Raw genomic sequence first — 21,001 nt, 5'->3', positions numbered from 1 at the left:
TGCCGAGGCGTGGGCAAATTCAACAGCCGTAGCACTGAGAGCGCTCGCTCACTCTCGACTCTGTTTGTGACTATCGTTATTATGTCGTTCGAGAAGATAGTCAAGCTGGCATGTAAACCTAAGGCAGCTCCTCCCAAACCAAAGGTAAAAACTCGGAGCGCTTAAAGGTAGCTGTGTGGTCACTGAACAATTCGAAGTATTTGGATCCTATTATTGCTGCCACTTATGATGAAGAGGGCGTTATCTCGGATGTCTGTAGAGCTCTTGGTAATCGACTACGGGAACCTAATGCCATAGTGAGCTACTTGCTCTCTTAGCTCACTGTTTCCCCTGATTATCGCCTAAAGGTCGTGTTCAAAGCACTCCTTGTCGTACACACAATGCTTCGTAACGGAGCTACGGAGAATATCTTGTCATATATGGCCAAATTTGATCCTCTAGGACTGCACAATGTCGGTCAAGGCCATTGGGAAGGTGGGCCACAGCCCTTTGCACACCCTTGATTCTAACTGGCGATCTAAGGTTACCGAGCACCCGAGAATCTGGCACGCTATGCAAGCTATCTGGAGTCTCGGATCAGGGCCTTTAAGGATCTCAAGCATGATGCCATTCGAGTCCAAAGCGATTCAAACCGTGACCATCGCGTGGGTTTGATTGATGAAGACGGTTTCTCTTATCCGGGTTCTGGAATTTCGAGGAGTAAAACCATCGTTGGGCGGAAACTACGAGTAATGACGGTGGAAAAGGGCCTCCTTCGTGAAACGAAGATTGTGCAAAGCATGATCGATACTCTAATTGAATGTAAAGTAAGTCTCTCATGGCCCTGAACATCTCATACTCTAAAGCTCTGCAGTTTTATCTCGATGATTTGGAAGATCAACTCAACATCTTCGCGCTGAGGCTGTTGGTCAAGGATTTGCTGGTTCTCTTTCAAGCTGGCAATGAAGGTGTCATTAACGTATTAGGTGCACAACTTCCTTTGGTAACGAAGGAATGAACTTAACCATTTGGCCTTCAGAGAGTTATTTCGAGATGTCCCACATCGACGCTGAAACAGCCTTGGATATCTATCGTAAATTCTGCCGCCAAACCGAAAGAGTCGTTGATTATTTAAGTGTGGCAAAGAAGTTGCAAAACCTCCTCAACGTCCCTATACCAAACTTGAAGCATGTAAGTGGCGACTCCTGACATGTAGAATGGAGACTATCAATAACGCTTCCAAAGGCTCCTGTCTCACTGGTGGGTGCGCTTGAGGAATACCTACGGGACCCAAATTTCGAGCAGAATAGAGTTGAGTACAAGGCGAACAAAGCTACTGCTGACGGGAAACAACCCCAAAAAATAAAAGAGAGTGAGTGGCTCAAGAGGAATCTGGTTCTCAGCCCCTTAGATTGAGACCATTTGTAGAAACAAGACCGGCGAGAAATACTGCCCAGCCACCCCCATCTACTTCTCCGGTGGCCGCATCATCATCATCAGCTCCGCCTCCTGCCCCGTCAAAAGTGGAAGATTTCTTTGCTTCAATCGAGACAGAGAGGTATAAAATATTCCGAAAAGTACCTGTTTTTTTATTGAGTGAGGCCTGCTCCTTAGTCCACCTACAAATCACCTCCAGCAGCAAGCAACGTTCAACCCTTTCGTGCAGAGACAATTATCCCTGCCATCGCAAATGACTGGCTTACCGTTTGGGGGCGGTCCCACGACAATAGCACAACCTCAGCCAACTGGGCTCTCCCAGCCTTACGTCCAGGGCCAGCCGTTTGGGCCCATGATAAATATTTCCCCTGCTGGAATGCCCCAGCCCAGTGACTTCTTACAGCCAGTTTCTCAACCTAATTTCTTGCGACCACAAACCACTGGGTCCAATCCATTTCGGCAAAGCATGCTTCTACCGCATAACACCGGTGTCCCAGGCTTTGGCGGCCCCTCGAGTCCTACCAATCCATTCCCTAGGCCTGCCTCGTCGATGGGCCTGAGCGCCTTTGGTGGGAACCCAATGGAAAGCCCCTCTTTCACGACCGTCTCTAACACCCTCTTTGGGGAGTCTGGTCAGGCCACACCGTTGAGCGGAACTACTGGCGTTGGGTTTGGGAATCAGGATAAAGTCAACATGGCCCGTGGCATCTCTCGACCAGCTTCCACTCCAATACGCTCCAGCACTCTGTTCTCACCAATATCCGGGTCCGTCAAGTCACATCAGACGGGATCACGCAACCCTTTCGGGGAACCCCTACCTCCCCCCGTTCCGCCAGTGCCTAAGGGTCCCACGTTACACCAGCTAGCGGCGGGAGCGTGGAGCTTCTCACATGAGACAAGCAAGGGATCACCTCCGGCCACTAATCCATTCCCAACCACTAGCTCACCCGCCCCTTTCGCCAATACCGGAACGAATGAAGGTCTCTCCGCTAGCTTGAAACCCCAGCAAACTGGTGCTGGCCTCATATCAAGCATTGCTTCATCGTTCGCAACTGACACCACCCCAAGATCCTTTCCACTTCCGCAACCTGCTTCAACTTCGGCTGTGAATGCAAACGTAAACACCAGTAATCCCTTTCCTTCATCATCCAGCCAACTCCTTAGTGCCCCAAGTCCGAGTCTTGGGCCATTCGCACCTACGAGCGCAGCTCCTGCATCAGCACCATCTCCCAGCATTGCGTCAGTCCAACCACAGCCAACAGGATTTGGTGGCAGTGCTGTTCGGCCTTTCAAACCATCTTCATCATTTGGCGCATCATTGCTGGAGAAACTGCCACCCATTCCGTCTGAACCTGGAACCCCAATGCCAAGTTTGGCGACAAACGGCGCTCTTCCGAATGTCACCGGCATGCCCGACTCTTTTGGCTCGTTCTCTACCAACACGTCGCCAAGCATTGCATCCCAATCTCCGTGGTCGGCCCCTCCAACTTTAAACTCAACAGGCGGGCGATTCAGCCCTAGCCCCAGTACAACTTTGTCTCCAAATACTTCTGGAGGTGTCGGACTTCTTGGTGTCGGCTTACGACCTCAGCCCACTGGTAGTGCCAATCCATTCCGATTATCAATGGCAATCGGTGGAAATACCCGTGATTTTTCAGGCCTTAGTGCAGTTGGATCCAGCTCGGGTCATCGTCCGCTTCCTTCATAAGCAGTGACGCGCCCAATTTCACGCGGGCGGTTCCGCGACTGCAATCTCCTTCAGCTGGAACGGGAGCCCTTAGCTCCCAATTTGGCAATTCGAACCGTGGCGGCAACTTGGGACCAAGTCATTCGGGACAAGTTGCACCCAGGGAGCAACCGCAATCCCTCATATAACACACCGATCTGCATAGATGGCTTAATGTCTGAATTGCGTGATACCTGGTTGTTTTACTTACATATATCCTTTTCTAATCATATTTATCCTTGAGCCCCGACCCCGCTGTACAAAGCCCCAGATATGTATGTATAAACCAACTGGACTCATGGTGGGCAGTGAGGCCTTAGCTTGGTACCCGAGATAAATTTATGATGGGCTTAGCTGCGTTGGGATCCACAGTGTCATGCTAACGGATGCCCTTATCCTAAACTGAGCGTCACATAGAGCGATCAGAGCTCTCCGTCCATTTACACTATGTCCCTCTGAACTGTTTCCTAATCCCACAGCTTGCAATCTAGGTGCGGGGTATGGGCAATCTCCCCTTTCGCATGCAAGAATTGTTTTCTAGACGTGTCCAAAATTGACAGAAATGTTGACCAAAAAAGGAAGGATGTCTTCGACGCACTCGAGGTTCCAGAGTGATAATACGGCACAGTCACGGTGCGATGACTGGCAATATCAAGCTTAGATTACTACTTGCCGAACCAGTTATGACATATGTTGACTGAATGCCCAAGATCCGGAAAATGAAAGCGGAAATGGGTGACGTCACATGAAGTCCTCCGAAACGAGGATTCAGGGCGCGGTCGAGAAAGGCAACTGTCCAGTATTAGACCATCGAGAATGACCATGCCATGGACCCTCGGACCAAAAACGTACGACACATCGAAGAGCTGCTTGTCGTTCTGCAGGGCCCGAATTCGGGGGTTAAACCAGGAACACAAGGGCACTATCGTCATCTGCAATATTATGAATAACAATCACACCACCTGGATGCTTCTTGCCTAAGACCGCGGAGGCCTCCGAATCCTACTTAGGGAATGATTCACCTATGACGTTGATATGCAGAAAATGTCAAGCTGAAGCTATGGCGGTTTCAAATGAGTCCGGAGGTCAGATTTTTGGCTCATTAAGTACTGTCCCGCCTCAGACTTCGAGCTTAATACATCGGTGAATACAGACGCCTGGTTAGTGACCTCAGCACATCCATCTGGACCGACCAGCCAACGTCGATATCGAAAGAAGAGGCGCAACTCGAGAAGAGCAAGCTGGAGATGGAGAGGAAGAGACTTTGCTAACTGCTGCGGCCACGGAAATTTTGATAGATTCAGGGACAACGATCAGAAGCAGATCAATCTCGCGGTTATGCTCGAGCCTCAAGCTGCCGATCAGTGATAGCCGCTGTGTCCCGTGTCAGGTAATGTCGAAAATACATGCACATCATGATTTGCTATTGAGGAACACTAGTGAATAACACGATATTGATAGAAAACGGACCCTTTCCTCGGTCGAGCCTTTTCCAAAGTGCTTGATTTCGGAGGCTCATAGTTATTCTTGAGACAATGGCGAGGGTAGGAGTATAATGGGACCCGACACCATGACTAAACGTCTTGATGCTAAGTAGCCTTGCTGAAGGTGTTAGCGGATAGACAGCGAATTGCTTGACACGACCCCATATAATCGGCGCTGGTTGACACTGTGGTTGCTGTGAGACCAATGGCGATAAGTGTTCCGGATTCCGCAACACGCGCAAGTATGTACTTCCACACAAGCTCATTGGCCGTGAGAACGATTCGAGCAAGGGAAGATCCGCGGAACAACAACAGCTTCTGGAAACACCACGACTTTCAACGACCAAAGTAATTAGTAAAGAGCTCTGAGAAGGCGTGCTCTACTAATAAGAGATAAAATGTCCGCATGGGTTCAGGAATGTCCCAATCTGCCCAGTGCTTGAGCTTGCCAAATCAAGTCGCAACGGCATAGCCACTTGCGGTTGGACACGTTCGTAACGGAGATTTGCTCATCTGGGACGGGTGCGCTCGGAGCATCGCCTTGAGGATGTCAAACACAATCCCTCATTAGATCGACCCCCAGTGGATCAGCGACAGGGTTGCTGCCCCAACCTCAAGGAACTTACGGACGGGAGAGTCCGACACAGCCGCGACAACCACTGGAAGGGACTCGCCGAGAACACACCATCCTTCTACCACAACCTATGGATGGCACCACGCCCTCTTCAGGGCGGCAGAAATTTGCATCTAACGCACTAGCATCCGTTGCATCATTCTCCAAGAAGCACCTCGTGCCTCCAACTCCTGGTTCTTCCTCCCTATCTTCGACGCGTGCACCCCAACATGAACGCATGGCTAATGGTGGCTACATATCGCGCGACCCTCGGCCTACCGGGACAGCCAACCCTGGCCACGACTCAACCCCCATTCGTTTTGCGAACTTCAAGCGCCTCGTCAAGCACAACCCCGTACCGTGCCGCCACTTACAAACCCGCACCGTAAGTTGGGATGTAATTGTGGGAGGAATTAACTGACGTGTCATCATGTTCAATGTATCATAGGCGCGAACAACATACCTTAGCACTCCTGAGGAGGACCGAGGTCACTTTGCCCCATCGCGTCATGACGTGAATCCTCCAACAATACAGCAAATCGCATCTGGTGTTGCCACTCGTCCGATAGGCTCCAAAACAAGCAGAATATCCACCTCCAACCAGCCATCATCATCTACTGCATCCATTTCGTCCACTAACTCGTCAGCGGGGCCGTTGCCTCTCAAGTCTTCGATGAAAAAAACGTCAAAGGGAACCCCGTCACTCTCCACATCCATCGCATCATCATCTTCACATTCCACTTCCCGCCCTTCACCATTGTCTATTGCATCCAAGCCCTTCGGAGGCATGCGTAATTTATTCCACTCGAAACATTTCCCTGCAAAAACCCAGGAACTCAACGAATTATTCGTCATTGACGATGGTGGGAGTCTCATTTCTGAGCAGTCCTCCGGTACAAAACGTGTTGTTGGTCGTGTAAGGTTCTCAGATGACGAAGATGAAACTGGGCATGAGACTATCACTATGCGCGGACGGCGCAGGCAAGGGCTGCAGGACGGCCGTCAGGATTCGGTCTCACCTACGAATGGGCACGGGAATGCGAATGGTGTTGACATCGATTTACCCAGTGCCAAACTCAGCGGCTCGAGCTTAGGGCGATCTGAAGTTTCTACCAGCCCTTCAAGTCCGGGAGTATTGTCAGGAGCAAGAAAAAACATGATGAAAATGTTTCATCGAACGACTTCAATACCCGTAAGTTCTGGCGCAATGGATTATGGGACACACGAACTGATTTTACAACGCCATTTATAGACCCCATAATTCATGTTTTCATTGGACTTTATCCTCACGTTACCATTCTAAGCTTATTACTAACATTTCATTTGTCAGGGTGGGCACACCCTGACTATTTTGTTACACTCCTCTGTTTGTTCCCGTCCAGTGTTAACGTTCTACCTGTGCACGAATCTCCGACGTTGGTGTACGTTCTGTTTGTTCCTTATTCCAAAGCATGCAAATTGTTTGAAATACGCAACTGATAGTTGAATTTGGTCAACAGGCCACACGCTACTGACTAACATGACTGAAAAGGCTATGCGAGGTGGAGAAAGCCAATAGGAAGCATTCACATTGAAAGTCACTCCTTTCGCTCATACGCTCACCATGCTCGGATGCTCAACACGGCCTGGAAAATGGTCGCCTTGACGTTTCGTGATATCTCGTATAAAATATAAAACGATAACCAATATATCAACTTTCTTGGCTTGGATCGATGGGTCTTGCGAACAACGAGCCCTTCGAGACCAATCTGCGTTCCGATCCCAACGACGACTCTGGAAAGGTCCACCCTGAGGCATATGGCGCGGACATCGAGGAGGCAATCAGGCAAGGCGGTAGAAGCTGCCGCCGCCGCCGCCGCTCTGCGAGGCACGACCTACTACGCTCCCCAATTGGTGCCGTGAGATTAAACTTGGTATTTGGGTAGCATGGAGTACTACGGCTTTCCCTGAGAGACGCGAGAAGGCTGAAGCAAGATCCCCAACGAATTCTTAGCTATCGAAATACGTATTTAATTGCATGGAGCTGAGTGCTTCGCTATTAATGCGTAGATTTTCGATTTCGCAATCTTTGTGCATTGCTACACCGTTTTCTGACAATGGAGTTCAATCGAACTGGGCTCCATTGTGATCGAAGCTTTAGAGGACATTGCTCTTGCCCATGACCCTTACATGAAGGCATATCACACGGCATTGTCCTGAGCGTTGCACCCTAGAACAATTTTCTTCTTCACTCGGGCGGTGGCAGATCCGATATGGAGGAAACACCGTGGTCATGAAGCCATCGGAACATTCGCCGCCCAAGCATCATTGGGCAGGTCTTCTGCCGCCAGGTGTTGCTCAACATCGTCCATGTCAGAACATCAAGGGCCCCCAGGTTGCTGGGATCGTGCGACTAGGTGGATCTAAGATGCGAGCTCTGATATCAGGTCACAGAAGCCCTTATTGCCCACCCAGCAATATATCCGGTGAGTATGGGAATCTTCTCCTCAACCGCCTCTGAAGCTTCCATGTTAGGAAAAGTCGGCTTTACTGGATCGGCACCCGTTGGTCCAATTGTTGGCAGCATTTGTGGAAAATATATCAACCTGGTTTTGCTGGAACTTGCCAGCTTAATTGTTCTTTCGGCAGCTTCTTCCATTCTGGTCAGATATGCATGTCGACAACTTCACTATTGGGTGCGTTTGATCGGAATCGAGACTCCGAGACCGCCCGCCCCAACACCACATCCATCAGTTGGCAGACAAGTTTATTGCGGAGTTGAAGAAAAACAGCTGGCTTCTGTGAAAGCTGGACATATTGATGATTCACTGCACAAACTCAAGGGACTTTTCTACGAGCCCCCTGCCAGACGTGCCCAAGCTTTTGTCATAGACGCTGCGTCGAAGGGTGGCGGATTCGTGCTTGGCAGTGCCGATGAGTACAAAGGAAGAAGCATACTCCAGCCTACCATTATCGACCACGCGACACCTGAAGAAATGGATGCGTTTCCAGTCGTCTGATGATAGAAGCGCGCGTTTTATTGTATACTTTGGGCACGGCTCACCCACTATGGATGGATCTTTACATAGATATCGTGCGCGAAGAAATTTCGGACCATCATTCGGTTCCAAGACGAAGGGGCGATTAAGATTGCGAATAGCAGTGTGCCATTCATAGCGCGATATCAGCTGAGTGCTTAGTAGAGGTTTGGGATCCTGCCTACCGAGCGCTCAGACTTGTCGCAGTTAGAATGTGCACTCGTTCACGTGAACGCCGCGATGATGCAGGACCACGCGGTGCGTGAATCACTGGCTTTGCACAGCGCTGGTTTACTCTTTTGAACAGCAACTCCATATTCACACTAACATAATATCAATCGGTAGCACATACCGCACGGGGAGATGAAGAATAGCGGCTATCGCAAGTTCAACGGTTACGAGGGCATCCGCGAGTTTCTTCAGATCAAGGTCTGTGGGTGACAGTGTGTCCGTGGAGATTAAGTGTTCTGATCCTCATCTTTACGTCTTAACAGGTCATTACTGTCGCGGAAGTTGTTCCAGAGGGTATTCCTTCCCTCTAGCGGACCACGGAGTATGTGTAGGCCAATGTGGAGACTCCACAAATGAGAATGAGGAATGCGTGATATAACTTTTGAGCCATACTGGGGATAATAAGTTGGATGATCCTTAGTGCGGGCTGGCCGCCTCAATGATCATCATATAGCTCATTGTCGGTGGCCGAATTCATTTCGGCCATTGGCGGGAGACATGTGGATCGACATTACCGATCTATGCATGGTGTACATAGTTGTAGGATGGGGGAATGAGTGGTGCTGATTTTCGCATCATGTATGTATTCAGCTCCGATCACTCAGCCATAGCCAATAAAACCTGACAGAATAAGAATCCCCGATCACGTCTCACACTCAACTTGTGCACAGTTACATACGTAAAACATACCACACTGGGATAAGGGACTCCAAGTGATGGGGGCGCGGGCATACCCAGAAACTTGGTGAAGCGATCAACCATCCCAATTGCCCTGTTTTTGGACCCTTTGAGGGTTGGGGTGGACTTTCCTTCTTTACCTCCATGTCACCAGGGAAGCATTTGGAACGCTTTTCCATGGCATGAACCGTTACTGCGTTATTATAGCATGATCAATCTGTCCCACAGACCAGTACTTCCAAAGGCGTAATTGCCAAGGAGGCGCGCTCTTGTTACCAGCGTGGCTCACGTTGCGCACTCCATTGTGCCATTGGATCCCGTATTTGCTATTCCGATCCGCGATTCAAGTAAGTCGGATCATTTTCACTGCGTCACGAAGAATCCAGGAGGAACGAAACTGTATGATAAAGTCTTGGGTGGTCTGCTCTCGGCTATCATGATACTGAAAGCCCCATCGGAGCCCTATATTATTGTGATGGGATCGATAGGGCCTCTCACTATCTTCCCGTACGTTTCATTGAGCCTCTGCGATCGTACGTTTGGCATGATACGGTTGTTTGAAGATTTTCACGTAGTCACACGACCACTTCATGCAACAACGTCCGATGTGATTTCGATGTTGAATCCCTTGTTTCTGTCCCCTGACCCCTCGTTTCCCGAACCGTTACCATGGAGCACCGTTTATAGCGAATATAGCATGACGACGTATACGCCACTCCCTTGCCCAAGTCGCAAAGGCTATGAATTTAGCCAGTTTCATGCAGGGATAATATGGCACAGAATAAATGCTGGGATTTCTACACTCAAGCGACAACATGTCAGTTGGCGGTGTGCACCTCGAATCCCATGTGAATGTTCATCATATCAAGACAGTGAGTGCATATATATTTGGTGTGCAAATTTAGGTGCACATATATATTGATGTCCGTCGAATTAATATGTTTTCGCCCGTGAGCAATTTGCTCGCGCTCTACAAAATCTCACGCGCTGAGTCACTTGATTCTCTGGAAGCCCTGTCACGAAAGCGTAATGACGTTTGAATCCCTTCTAGTTGTTCGCGAATAAGAGAAGGGTTGCAGTGTGTACCAGCACGAGAGTGCTCAGGCTCATCAATCTAAATAGATCAAAGTACAAAAACGCTATTCAAATTTATGTGCATGTCTCAACCGTGACGCTCGTTAACAAAGCGATGAAAAATCCCCCATGCTGTGGGGTATCATTAGCCTAGCTTAGATTCGGACATGTCGCAGGTCCTCTAGTTGTTGTGAGCGTTCTCGGCCGGACCTAGTCATTAGTTTTCTGCCAAGCAACAAAATCATTGAAATAGAGGAAGCGGAAAAATGGGCCACAGTGTGGCGATGAGACATTGATTGACCCAGGGCCAGGGAAATTGCCGCAACGACTCACGGGGAAATCTCCATTTTTGTGCATTGAAAGGTCGCTCGTTCCTTCCCGTCGCATCAAGTCCACCATGGACAAGTTGCGTAGGAATTTCCACAGCTCCAAGTCGTCTCATTGGGGTGGGCGCTCAACCCCATCACAGATGGAGATGAGTTCACCAGCGCCACCCCCCTTTAATGGCGTCTCATCCATGGCATCCTCGAGCTCCCATCCCTACTCTTCCCATTCGTCCGATGCTGCTCCAGTCATTTCAGGCGGCCTAAACCAGGAGGAGGAGGAACGCTGCGTCATATGTCTCGAGTCTCTTAGCTTTTCGTTCAGACTTCCAGGTGAAAAGCCACAAATTGTCCCAGAATGCGGGCATGCTCTCCATGATGCTTGTTTCACTGCTGTTTACGGACCTGTTGTGCGCGGTCAGCATGGCCGATCCAACCTCGGCTTATGTGGCGTTTGTCGGCGCCCTATGAAGTTGGGTGACGGTGACAACACTAAAGGAAACAGTGAGTACTTCTTCTAATTCGGGCTGTACGATCAGTAACGACTCGAATCAGAACTTGCAGCCCTCACTGGTGTTGGGGGTCAAAACAATGGAAACCAAACGTATCCTGGTCGCGAAAAAGGGGGGCTTTTCAGAGTACCTCAACTCAATCGAATGAATGCACCCACTCCGACCCCTTACGATCCTGATGAAGATGACCCAATCGACCCTTCCGGATCTGTCAAGTCTGGCTCTTCTGATTCTACACAATATGTTGTAGTCCCTGCCATTCAAGCCCGCTCCGAATTCTCATCCATCACTCGCTCGCACACAACGCCGACTCGATCTCTCACCTGCTTGGTGATTGTTGAGTTAGTAAGCCGAAGACCGCAAACGCTGCTTCACCCATCAACTCTCCTTTGTCCACTACATCTGAAACTTATCCTTCTTCTCAGTCGTCAACCTTCGCAAGCCACACGTTGCCAGGACCCGCACGGAGGTCATACCCGTCATACCCGAGGAACCAGAAGTTGACCCCAAATACAATGATGACGACAGTGCTCGGGATAAGGACTCGGTCAACTCGGAGCCGTTTGTGTTCAATCCGACTCCCCCTGCGTCGAATTCCCCCTTTGCCGCCATCACCACTGACTTGAAAATGAGAATGCATGACTGGAAGGGCCACGCGCTGGATGGACTCGGGCCACTTCAGATGTTTGACATCCTTAGTGTCCGCAGAGACGCACTTGTCCGAGAGTTTTTTGTCTATTTGTTTAGGGAAGCTCTTATTTGTGTGCTGGAGGAAAAAAAGAGGGCACTGGGTCGATTACTTCATGGATCTTCGAGCGCATCCATCATATCTGGCGAGCATGGCTTTAGCAGTAAGGGCGTTCTTCGACTCAAAGGTCGAATATATATCCGCCACATCAAACGCATCATCGACACCTCGGTTGCAGGAGAGTTAAGTTTGACTATTGACATGGAGGATGATCGATTGGAGTCTTTTATTCTGGTCTTTAAGGAAAGGTCCCAATTGGAATCATGGAAGACGTGCATCACTGGCTTGTGAACAGGGTCCAGGAGGCTTTGCGGCCATCTCGGTCCCATACACCGTCGGGCCTCCTTGGCAACGGGATGGAGGAGTTCGGAGGGAACAGCAAGGCGGCGCGGATCCTCAGCATTGGCTCTGTTGATACCGTTTCTTCTCGCTTAACAAGTCAGGACAGTGTCTTCGGCTCATCACAGAGGTCAACCCTGTCTTCTTCTACGACGGCGTCCTCGCGTCAAAATGGCCGTAGCAAACAAAATCCTGATCCCGAGCCCTCCATCACTACTCCTCCTACCATCAACCTCCATTGCCGACCGTCGTCCCTCACTACTCAGCTGGTACAAGCAATAGTCTGTCTCCTGTTTCTCACACGCCTTTGGATTTGATTTGTGTGATTTCGCTTCCACCTCCGACTTCCAATGCCTCTACAGCCTCTCTCAAACTCCGAGTCATTAGAAACACCCTCGATTTTGTTCTCACGACGCTCGGCAGTAAAGATCGCCTTTCTTTGGTAACATTCGAATTTGGGCCTCAAGGGAGAATTCGCAAGACTCCTTTCCTGTGCCCAGGAAGGGCGCAGAGCAAAAATCGACTTGTCCGTTTCATCGAGACTTTGGACAAACGTGACGCAGACGATGAATTTTTAGTCCCTCCTGGGAAGGATGAGAAGGCGGACGTCGTCACGGCAGTTAACCATGGTGAGATTCTTACCGTGAATCATGACTCTTTTGTACACTTGCTTATACCATGGGTTTTACACAGGTTTGGATGTTGTACTCCAACGAAAGTCAAAAAATCCTCTCTCTGGCTTGATACTAGTTAGCGATACAGCCGACAGCACGCGACGTGCGCAAATGGATTTGGTGCTAGCTCGTGCAGAGGCTGCAAAGTAAGCATGTTGCGCCTTATTGTTCTTCCTACCTCTGACTTCATGTTCAGTGTCCCGATACATTCGTTTGGCTATGGAAAAGCTCATGACCCGGCGTCATTATGGCTCATGTCCAATCATACAAATGGAACATACACATTTGTCAAGGATTGGTACGATCTGAGGGACTGCTTCGCTGGATGTTTGGGTGGCATGATGTCGATTGCCCTCACCAACGTGAAGTTGCATCTGAGGGTCGTCGACCTAAGCCGCTTTAAGATGCGCAAAGTGTCGGGCGCATCGCACGCCATCGTTGCTTCAGATGGCAGAGACGTGCATGTTGATATCGGAGAGCTGCGGTTTGGAGAGAAGAAAGAGATGCTTGTTGAGGTGGAGCTTCACACCGGTTCGGAAACCAATGGCTCAATGACCACCTTGAATGGTTCAAGTGTGCCGAACGCTACTGAAAGGTTCGTTCAAGGATTGGGTAGACTAAGCCTTGATGATTCGTCGCCTACGCTCGTCGATGGTATGATGGATGGTATGATTGACGAAATGCCCGTGTTCGAACTCGATGGCTCGTTCTATGACCCTGCCGTAGCTAAAACTGCGTCGCGCCTGGCTAACCCCGTCCTGCTTACTATCACTCTTCTCCCCGCTTCTGCTACTAGCAAGGGGCTGCCCACACCGGCTTCTGACGTTGTCATTGTCCGGCGCCGTATGGAATTGCTGGCATCCGATATGATCACCCGCGCACTCGTCCTCATTAGCAGAAAGAACATACCCCAGGCACAAAAGATTCTGGAAGAAACGAAGAGAATACTGCACACCGTGTTGCAAAACGTGTCACAATACCTGACTCCTGTTGCCACCCAAGGCTCAGTCAGAAGCAGGAAGGAGCTATTGAACCTTGCTGCGGTTCGAACTCTGCAGTCTATTCTTCAAGACTTGCAAGTTCTTATAGATGCCCTTGAAGACAACGTTGAGCTGTTCCAACACGATCATCGTAATTTGGGGCTCAGCAGGTGAGTTGACGGGAATCTGAAGGGCATAGTTCCCGCTAACGAACGAACGATTTCGTATTAGGCTATGATCCTTCGTGATCAAAAAAGTTGGAGTGGACGGACTCCGACTGAAAAACTATTCTGGTCATCAGACAACTCGCTAGAACTTGTCGCACGAAGTCACGATTGGGTGTCCAGTGTTCAGGAGTGAAAGCTGTATTTTTTTTTTTCACTGACACATGAAATCATGATCACGCGCATGACTCTTCTGATATACTTATTGTCGTTTTCCCCCCGGCGCGGTCTGTAACCGAATTTTTATTCTCTTTAACGTGTTTTCCAGCATTGTCATGGTAAACCGTATGTTATATTTCCTTGTTGTCGCTCGTGTACAGTTTGTCGTATTTTTCTTCCATTAATCAATGAACGAATCCATCGAGCGTGATGGCCATCGGCTAGGGAGGCAACTTGCTCCTCGTTCCGTCCACCATGTGCACCGATTCATGGAAGTAACGTACTACAGCCGACTTTTGAGTATTCCTTATCGTCCTTCGTGCTGCTGCCTCGTGGTAGAATTCGCTTGACACAACTTTTTATGATGAGAGTCAATCGTACTTCTGGCTTGATAAGGCATGACCAGCGGTCAACAGGAAGCCCATCCAAAAGCGAAAAGAAGCTTGCCTTCATGACGTTAATGATGTCTTGGGCCAATCGGCTGCATATACTGAGGTCCAAAGCAAGTGTGAGCCCAGCCTTGGCAGCACGCCAGAGACAACGAATCAGGACGACCCAGTCTTGCTACTGGGATCCGCAACGGATGTAGGATGTGGACTTGCTGTTTCCGATGACACTCCCAACCGACCGTTATCAGGTAAGCTTTGGACATTGGCTTGTTCTCCATTATGGTGCCAGTGTTCGCCGCGACGGCGTCTCTCGTATTGGGATTCCCACTTGGCACGACGTATGCTACTTCTGACGTAAAACCCCAACGTAAGGGCCATGCCAAATGCAGCAACTGGTGCAACGAAATGCCGTGGCTTGAACCGCGTCATGCGGATAGAATGAAGTCACATGGCTAGATCCGATTACGGAATAAGCGGAGTTGGCCGAATTTATTGGTCGTTCTTCTCCGTCAATATATAATCGATCACCGCTGGCGGCTGTGCTCCCGAAGCACCACATTTGGAAATGATTGGCTGGGTCACAATGAAAGCCCAGATCATATATGAAGGCGGGGAGGGGGGGGGGGGGCAGAATTTCTATCTAACCTACACCCCTCACTGATTGTGCTCAACGCCTTCACTCAACTACCAACCCCCTCAACGACCATCCACCAGCCTGAGAGTGGCACCAAATGTACGGAGGGGAATACCCCGCAAGGTAAGGTATCGACTAAAAAGGAGGGGGGGGAGGGACCCCTTATCGATTGTTCTGACCGTGAACTTCTCTTCAAGCATACGAGAAGCAAACATGGTTAGACGCTGACAAAAACCCGACGAACCAAAGCTCCTCATGACGCCACATCGTATTTTTTTTTCTCCCCATCGCTTTCGACTTTCTCGTCCTAGTGCAGTTCGCATCGCCACACACATCAGTACCGGTGCGCAGATCGGTGGGAGAGGCCCAAGTGTCATAAGTTGCAGGAGAGCCCTTTGCTTTCTCCGAATTCATGGCTATGGATCCCTCTCCACTAACGATTTCGCACCGCAAAGCCAGCATAACTGTACCGAAGAGTAGTGGGGTTGCAACTGGACCGGGAGGATAGAATGATTATGATCGACCTATGTATTAATTACAATTTATTATTCGGGCTCACTTGAACACGATCGATCTTGTACATTTGTCCCCAATGTGGCACAAGCTCCACACTCACACCACATCGCGGGGCGATAAGAGAATAGGATATTCACAACGATTGTTGTCTATTGGGCCCCGCGCCACGGCCCCGTCCTGGCAACCCCCGAAATCCGCCAGCAAGGGCACGGCCCCTAAACGATTCCCAATGACCGCCCGAACTTCCATCTATGGCCTCCCTTTCTTCAACAGGTGCGGCTTCTTGCGATTGGCTTGATTCAGGTACGGCGGGAGAGGAACCTGCGTCTACTTCGCTGCCTCGACCCACCCCGGTTAGGAATGATCCCCCCCTCCCGCGCCCTGCATATCCTATTCTAGCCGCACGGATCGGCCAAAGGGGTACAGGGGGGTCCCCGAACTCCGCTTGCCGATTTCTTGAATTATATCCAACCATTTGTGCCTCAACCGGATCGGGGAAAGGACCACCTGGTATAGGGCCAGGAAGGGTGTAAGGTGAGGAATTAGCATGAGCGGCGTTCCAAGCCCTGTCATCCGCAGAGGTGATACTAGATGTATCGTTATCCTTACTCGTTTTGGCCGACTGGTTCTCCTTTTCCTTTTTGTAGTCTAGGTCAATCACCAGCGCAACGGTATGCCAACCGCGGGCAGCGATTGCAAACACAAACTTGTCCTTTTTTCCGTCTTCATGGTCAAAGAAGACTTCAGAGGGCACTTCGACGCCTGGGGGAGAAGACGTCCATCTACCACCGAGACGACGCGGTGGAATATGACGCGGCAGGTGCGCATGAAAGGAAGGGGGAGTCGAACTCTCAGGGACCCCCAAACCAAGTGCACCTTTGGAGAATTGACCCCACGTGAACAAGTGTCCGTCTTGAGTGAGCGCGGCGTAGTGATAATCTCCCAACTCAACAGAGACGATGTTTTGGTATTGAAGACCGGGGATAATCTTAGGAGTAGTTGCGTTATCTCCTGACTTTGAAGACCCAATGAGAACAATTGAGGAGCTTCCAACCGAATAAGCAACAAAAGTCTGGAAAGAGGCTGAAATCTGTGGTTGATCCACCAAATGCCGTCAGCGCAAAGGGTCCTTCCAAATCTCAAAAAGTCACAATGCTAACATGAGTGATTGATAACTGTTCGGGCGGGGCTAAGGAAGCACTGTCACTACCACTTTGTACTTTTCGAGACTCCCCAGCGAAAGTGGGGTGCTGTTGTACACGCTCCAGCTCACTGAATTCGGGGAGCTGCCATGCCAAATAAAAGGAAGAAAGAGAATCACTACAATTATCGGGCCAATAAGGGGAGATAGGGCTGAGCGTACGTATTGCCATTGAAAAGCTCGACGCCGAAAAGCGTTGCTAGGATCTTGCTCTTCATCGCTGAAATTGAAGTCAATCCGAAGCACATGGCCATGATTGGTGAGACCAATGAGAAAATTGTCCCCCGCAGCTATCTTTGTCACACGATAGTTTCCCTTCCTGGTATCCAGTGACTCTTCTTCTAATGCGATGGAAAGATCAGGCAAATTGGTTGGTAAGGGCGGTAATTCTAACAAGTCGTGGCGAAGTTCCCAAGCCTGGCATTCAATTACACCATTTTTGGCGGGTGCGACGGGTGATTGCTGATGTTTCAACTCTTCCGCGTGGTGCTCAAGTGCAGCCTTGAATGTACCTTTCCAGGGCCATGCCGCGTATACAGCACCCGAGGCTGTGAGTACCGCGGAAAAGTCCCATCCACATGCCACTTGGACGACTCGAGTGGCAGTTGAGAAGGCGTCGTTAATCAGCGGAGAGACGAGCTTAGCGGGTGTCCCCCACGAGGTGAAGAGCCACACTTGGCGCTTGACATCTAGAGCTAGGAGATGCTTCCGTCCGACGCTGTTGAGGTTAATTAGTCGTTCGCATTGGGAAAGAATAGACATTGACCGTTACCTGATGCCTTCGATGGGCTCAGGGAGGCCCAAGCGCGTGGGCGTGGTTGCCTCCGCACCCGGGTCCGAGAAGTCTTGTCGAACAGAAAAGAATTCCGCGTGGAGTTTACCTAAAGGTGTTTGTCAAAGCGGGATCAGTTACTGCGGCATGACGTGGGGGGAGGGGTTCGACGTACCCCAGACGTATAGACCCCCCGAATCATCAAGCGCATAAGTCGACCTAGATCATTGGTAGAAGCCAGTTGATTTGGGTCGACCCCACCGAGATTCATGCCACTCACCATCCTCCAGCAGCGACATTGACCACACGAGCGTTCGCGATGTGAAGTCGAACGGGGAAAGGGACACCTCCACTATATGGCCACTCCGCGAAAACCCTATTAGAACTGCTAATACCTAAGCGCCCGTGGGTCTTTTCACTGTATCAATTAAAAGAGACATCCGTTGAGCAAGTTGCGAAAGATTGAGAATCGACTGATCAGCGTTTACCCCCATACGTGTAGCTGAGGATTCTTGATTCCCCGATATAAGGATTTGAAGCCTTGAAAAGATTGCATACCATTCTGATCAGTGGTTTGCAATAAGCATTATTGTAAATCACACACCTTTGTTCCTGGCGTCTACGATAGAAAAGTTGTAGTCGTGTTTGAGCTTTACCTTCCAGAAAGTATCATCTGCGCATAAGCTAGAAAAGAACTTGTTGGCCTGGGCTAGAGATAGGAGGTCGGGTAGGTCGATGGCTGGCAAAAGGTGATCGAGGAACACTTCGATCGGGATGTCTTGTATCGTTAATTCTGTCATTGTATGCGCGTTGGAGAAAGAGATAGTAGGGGGGGTGGGCGAACGCTGGGCACAAAGTGTTTATGTATTTCCCCCTCAGAGCAGGTTGTGATAAAGGCGGGTTGCGGAACGAGGATATTGGAGCTGCGCCGCTGTAAACCGTTGCATGTGAAGTCATTTGTTTTGACTTGTTGACGTCGATGTCAAACTCCCAACGACTTTACGACTCCGAGTCTGATCATCCACTGTAACAACCCGACGACAAAACCGCTTTCGTCATATAATTCGATCACTCTGTGCGGGACCCTGGACGAGTCAAAAGAGAGGGAAAACGTCTAGAGAGATCGAAAAATCTACAATACCATCACCCACACCTCCGAAACCACTTCCCCCCCACGCACGATCTCCTAACCATGGAGGATCAAAAAAGACCGGACACAGGAGGGAAAGCAGGGCTCCAAAAACCAGCTAACCCCGCTAACTTGAGACAGATTAACACAAAGCGAGATACGTACAACACGAATTCGAGCACACCACTCCAGCCACACCAATTGCCGCATCGTAGCACCAAAACCACCGCAACAAGAGGACAATCAAGCTCAGCTGACAGTAGCCCCTGGGGCGAAGCGGCAGCGATTAACACCCCAGCAATGCAACTCCTTTACGATAAATTCGCTGAGCACCCATACCCGACCGCTACAGGAACTGAACGACTGGATGTCACCAGCATCCTGTCGTCATGGCCCAGCACCCCAGACACAGAACGTCAGGCCGAACCAATGGAAGATGGCACACAACCCACAGACCCTCCAGAAGACAAACACCGCGAACTTTCCGAATCGGAGGACGAGGAGATGTGGATGGAAACCCCAACCCCTGAGGACGAGGAACAAGACAGGAACTGGAAGCTCATGGAAGAAGCATCCACGAGTATGAACGAGGCCGCGGAGAGACTATCACTCGTTGGCCTTGCAGGCCTATGGGAACAATTCCTCCCAATGTACTCCCATTGGTACGCAGGATTGCCCAAAGCCACACACAAGATCCACAGCGAGACGAAGATGGTGGGGAAAGACCTAGAAAGTCGCCTGGCAGAGGCAGAAGCTAACGTCTCCAATCTTGCCTCGACAAATGCATACTTATCCAATCGCTTGAAATTCTTAGAATCCAACGGGACCACGGCCCAAACCCAATCTCCCTCACCCCACGCCCAACGCCAGCCAGAGAGGGACCCGGTCACTGTGGCGAAACCAATGGCAGTCCCAGCCGAGTCTTGGGCGAGTGTAGCAGCGAAGACCCCACCGAAACCGCAACCCAAACAGGCAGCAAAACCACTACATGAAACAGCCACCCACGAAACCGAACACAAACAGATGGCAGATCCCCACTGCCTAATCATCCGTGTTAACCCCCCCTGCAACCAGACCAACGCCCGAATGGCATCGAGACCCGAAAGAAGATCAACGACATGCTAGAGAAAAAGAACCTCCCACACTACCTCAGGGTGATGGCAGTGGGATACTCGGTAGCAGGGAACATTAAGATCACGACAGCCCCAACCTGCAAGGCCTCTGACCTACAGGACTATGGGGACGACATCGCGGCCACCATCACCGACAACGAGGTGCTCTCGACCCTACCGGATATGGAACACTATCGCGTTAAAATCAATAAAATTCCCACCCACTGCGGCAACGACCCACTCCCGATTAACATGGTACATGAGGAGCTGATGACGTACTGCCCACACTACAGGGAACTGAAGCAATGGCGCCCACTCAAATGGCTCGGCTCAGATGCCACCATTTACGCTAAGAACTTCGCATCCGTTGTACTGGACCTGGCTAACAAAAAAGACAGAGATACACTTCTTGAACTCAGAACAGTGTATCTATTCAACTACAGATGTACCATTACACCATATGAAGACCGAGCTCAAGTCTTTGCATGCAGCAAATGCGGCATGTACTCCCACCGCACGGCCAACTGTGCACAGCCGCGGTGCTTAAAGTGCGGGGCAAAGGACCACCACACCGATGACCACCCAGCAGATGCACAACCACGTTGCATAAATTGCAAAGAGGCACATGCAAGCACATTCAAAGAATGCAAGATCAGACGAAGCAAAATGGGCCTTAAACCCATCCCGAAGAAAACTACGCAGACGCCTAGCAACTCACAGCCACAAACTGCGCAGCTGAAGGCTGGCAACAAAAAGAGAGGCAAAGACAAAAGAAAGGAGACAACCAGTCAATCAGAGGAAGTTAGCTTAGACATCGGCCTGTCGGGTGACGATGTAAGCCACATCCTGAAACAGAACCAATCACTGGAAGCCCAAAGGGCATCCACAGCCAAGCTTGTCCACACACGGTCGAAGACAAAAACCGCCAAACAGACCGTTCAACTCAACTGGTCAACCACACAAAGTGGGGAAAAAATGGATGTTGAAATGCCAAGCTCTCCCCTCACCTCCCCCCAATGAAGCGCGCACCCAAAATTGCGGCCCAACTCT

The 21,001-nt window shown here is 50.2% G+C and overlaps 6 protein-coding genes across 6 annotated transcripts; 4 read left to right on the top strand and 2 right to left on the bottom strand.

Annotated features, from left to right (window-relative positions):
- Positions 1-12: 12 nt before the first annotated feature.
- Positions 13-3,296, top strand: EI90DRAFT_3062942 (ANTH domain-containing protein). Its single transcript, XM_039060681.1, has 10 exons — positions 13-144; positions 198-296; positions 348-474; positions 523-806; positions 854-965; positions 1,019-1,170; positions 1,225-1,351; positions 1,408-1,537; positions 1,594-3,101; positions 3,179-3,296. The coding sequence occupies exons 1-10, from the start codon at positions 82-84 to the stop codon at positions 3,289-3,291; spliced, it is 2,715 nt and encodes a 904-aa protein (XP_038914955.1). The 5' UTR covers positions 13-81; the 3' UTR covers positions 3,292-3,296.
- Positions 3,297-4,936: 1,640 nt separating this feature from the next.
- On the top strand, positions 4,937-6,757 carry EI90DRAFT_3062939 (uncharacterized protein). Its single transcript, XM_039060680.1, has 3 exons — positions 4,937-5,624; positions 5,688-6,431; positions 6,492-6,757. Exons 1-3 carry the CDS (start codon positions 5,331-5,333, stop codon positions 6,498-6,500), a joined length of 1,047 nt encoding a protein of 348 aa, XP_038914954.1. The 5' UTR covers positions 4,937-5,330; the 3' UTR covers positions 6,501-6,757.
- A 754-nt stretch (positions 6,758-7,511) lies between these two features.
- EI90DRAFT_3125294 (uncharacterized protein) lies at positions 7,512-8,238 on the top strand (the record flags this gene model as incomplete). The annotated part of the gene is made up of 2 exons (XM_039063816.1): positions 7,512-7,704; positions 7,754-8,238. 2 exons carry the CDS (start codon positions 7,512-7,514, stop codon positions 8,236-8,238), a joined length of 678 nt encoding a protein of 225 aa, XP_038914953.1.
- Positions 8,239-10,636: 2,398 nt separating this feature from the next.
- On the top strand, positions 10,637-14,175 carry EI90DRAFT_3145983 (Pleckstrin homology domain-containing protein; the record flags this gene model as incomplete). Its single annotated transcript, XM_039065365.1, has 10 exons — positions 10,637-10,685; positions 10,812-11,066; positions 11,118-11,419; positions 11,634-12,094; positions 12,118-12,338; positions 12,365-12,790; positions 12,855-12,981; positions 13,032-13,941; positions 13,983-13,985; positions 14,047-14,175. The coding sequence occupies 10 exons, from the start codon at positions 10,637-10,639 to the stop codon at positions 14,173-14,175; spliced, it is 2,883 nt and encodes a 960-aa protein (XP_038914952.1).
- A 470-nt stretch (positions 14,176-14,645) lies between these two features.
- EI90DRAFT_3062928 (uncharacterized protein) lies at positions 14,646-15,036 on the bottom strand. Its single transcript, XM_039060679.1, has one exon. It carries the CDS (start codon positions 15,014-15,016, stop codon positions 14,744-14,746), a length of 273 nt encoding a protein of 90 aa, XP_038914951.1. The 5' UTR covers positions 15,017-15,036; the 3' UTR covers positions 14,646-14,743.
- An 834-nt stretch (positions 15,037-15,870) lies between these two features.
- Positions 15,871-18,510, bottom strand: EI90DRAFT_2923863 (uncharacterized protein; the record flags this gene model as incomplete). Its single annotated transcript, XM_039054826.1, has 8 exons — positions 15,871-16,827; positions 16,898-17,023; positions 17,101-17,656; positions 17,711-17,819; positions 17,886-17,929; positions 17,991-18,128; positions 18,199-18,250; positions 18,315-18,510. 8 exons carry the CDS (start codon positions 18,508-18,510, stop codon positions 15,871-15,873), a joined length of 2,178 nt encoding a protein of 725 aa, XP_038914950.1.
- Between the last annotated feature and the right edge of the window lie 2,491 nt (positions 18,511-21,001).

Source organism: Cantharellus anzutake (assembly GCF_015039405.1).
Source record: "Cantharellus anzutake strain C23 chromosome Unknown EI90scaffold_31, whole genome shotgun sequence".
NCBI lineage: Eukaryota > Fungi > Basidiomycota > Agaricomycetes > Cantharellales > Hydnaceae > Cantharellus > Cantharellus anzutake.
The sequence above is the reverse complement of the archived record's forward strand: the minus strand, read 5'-3'. Positions and strand labels throughout refer to the sequence as shown.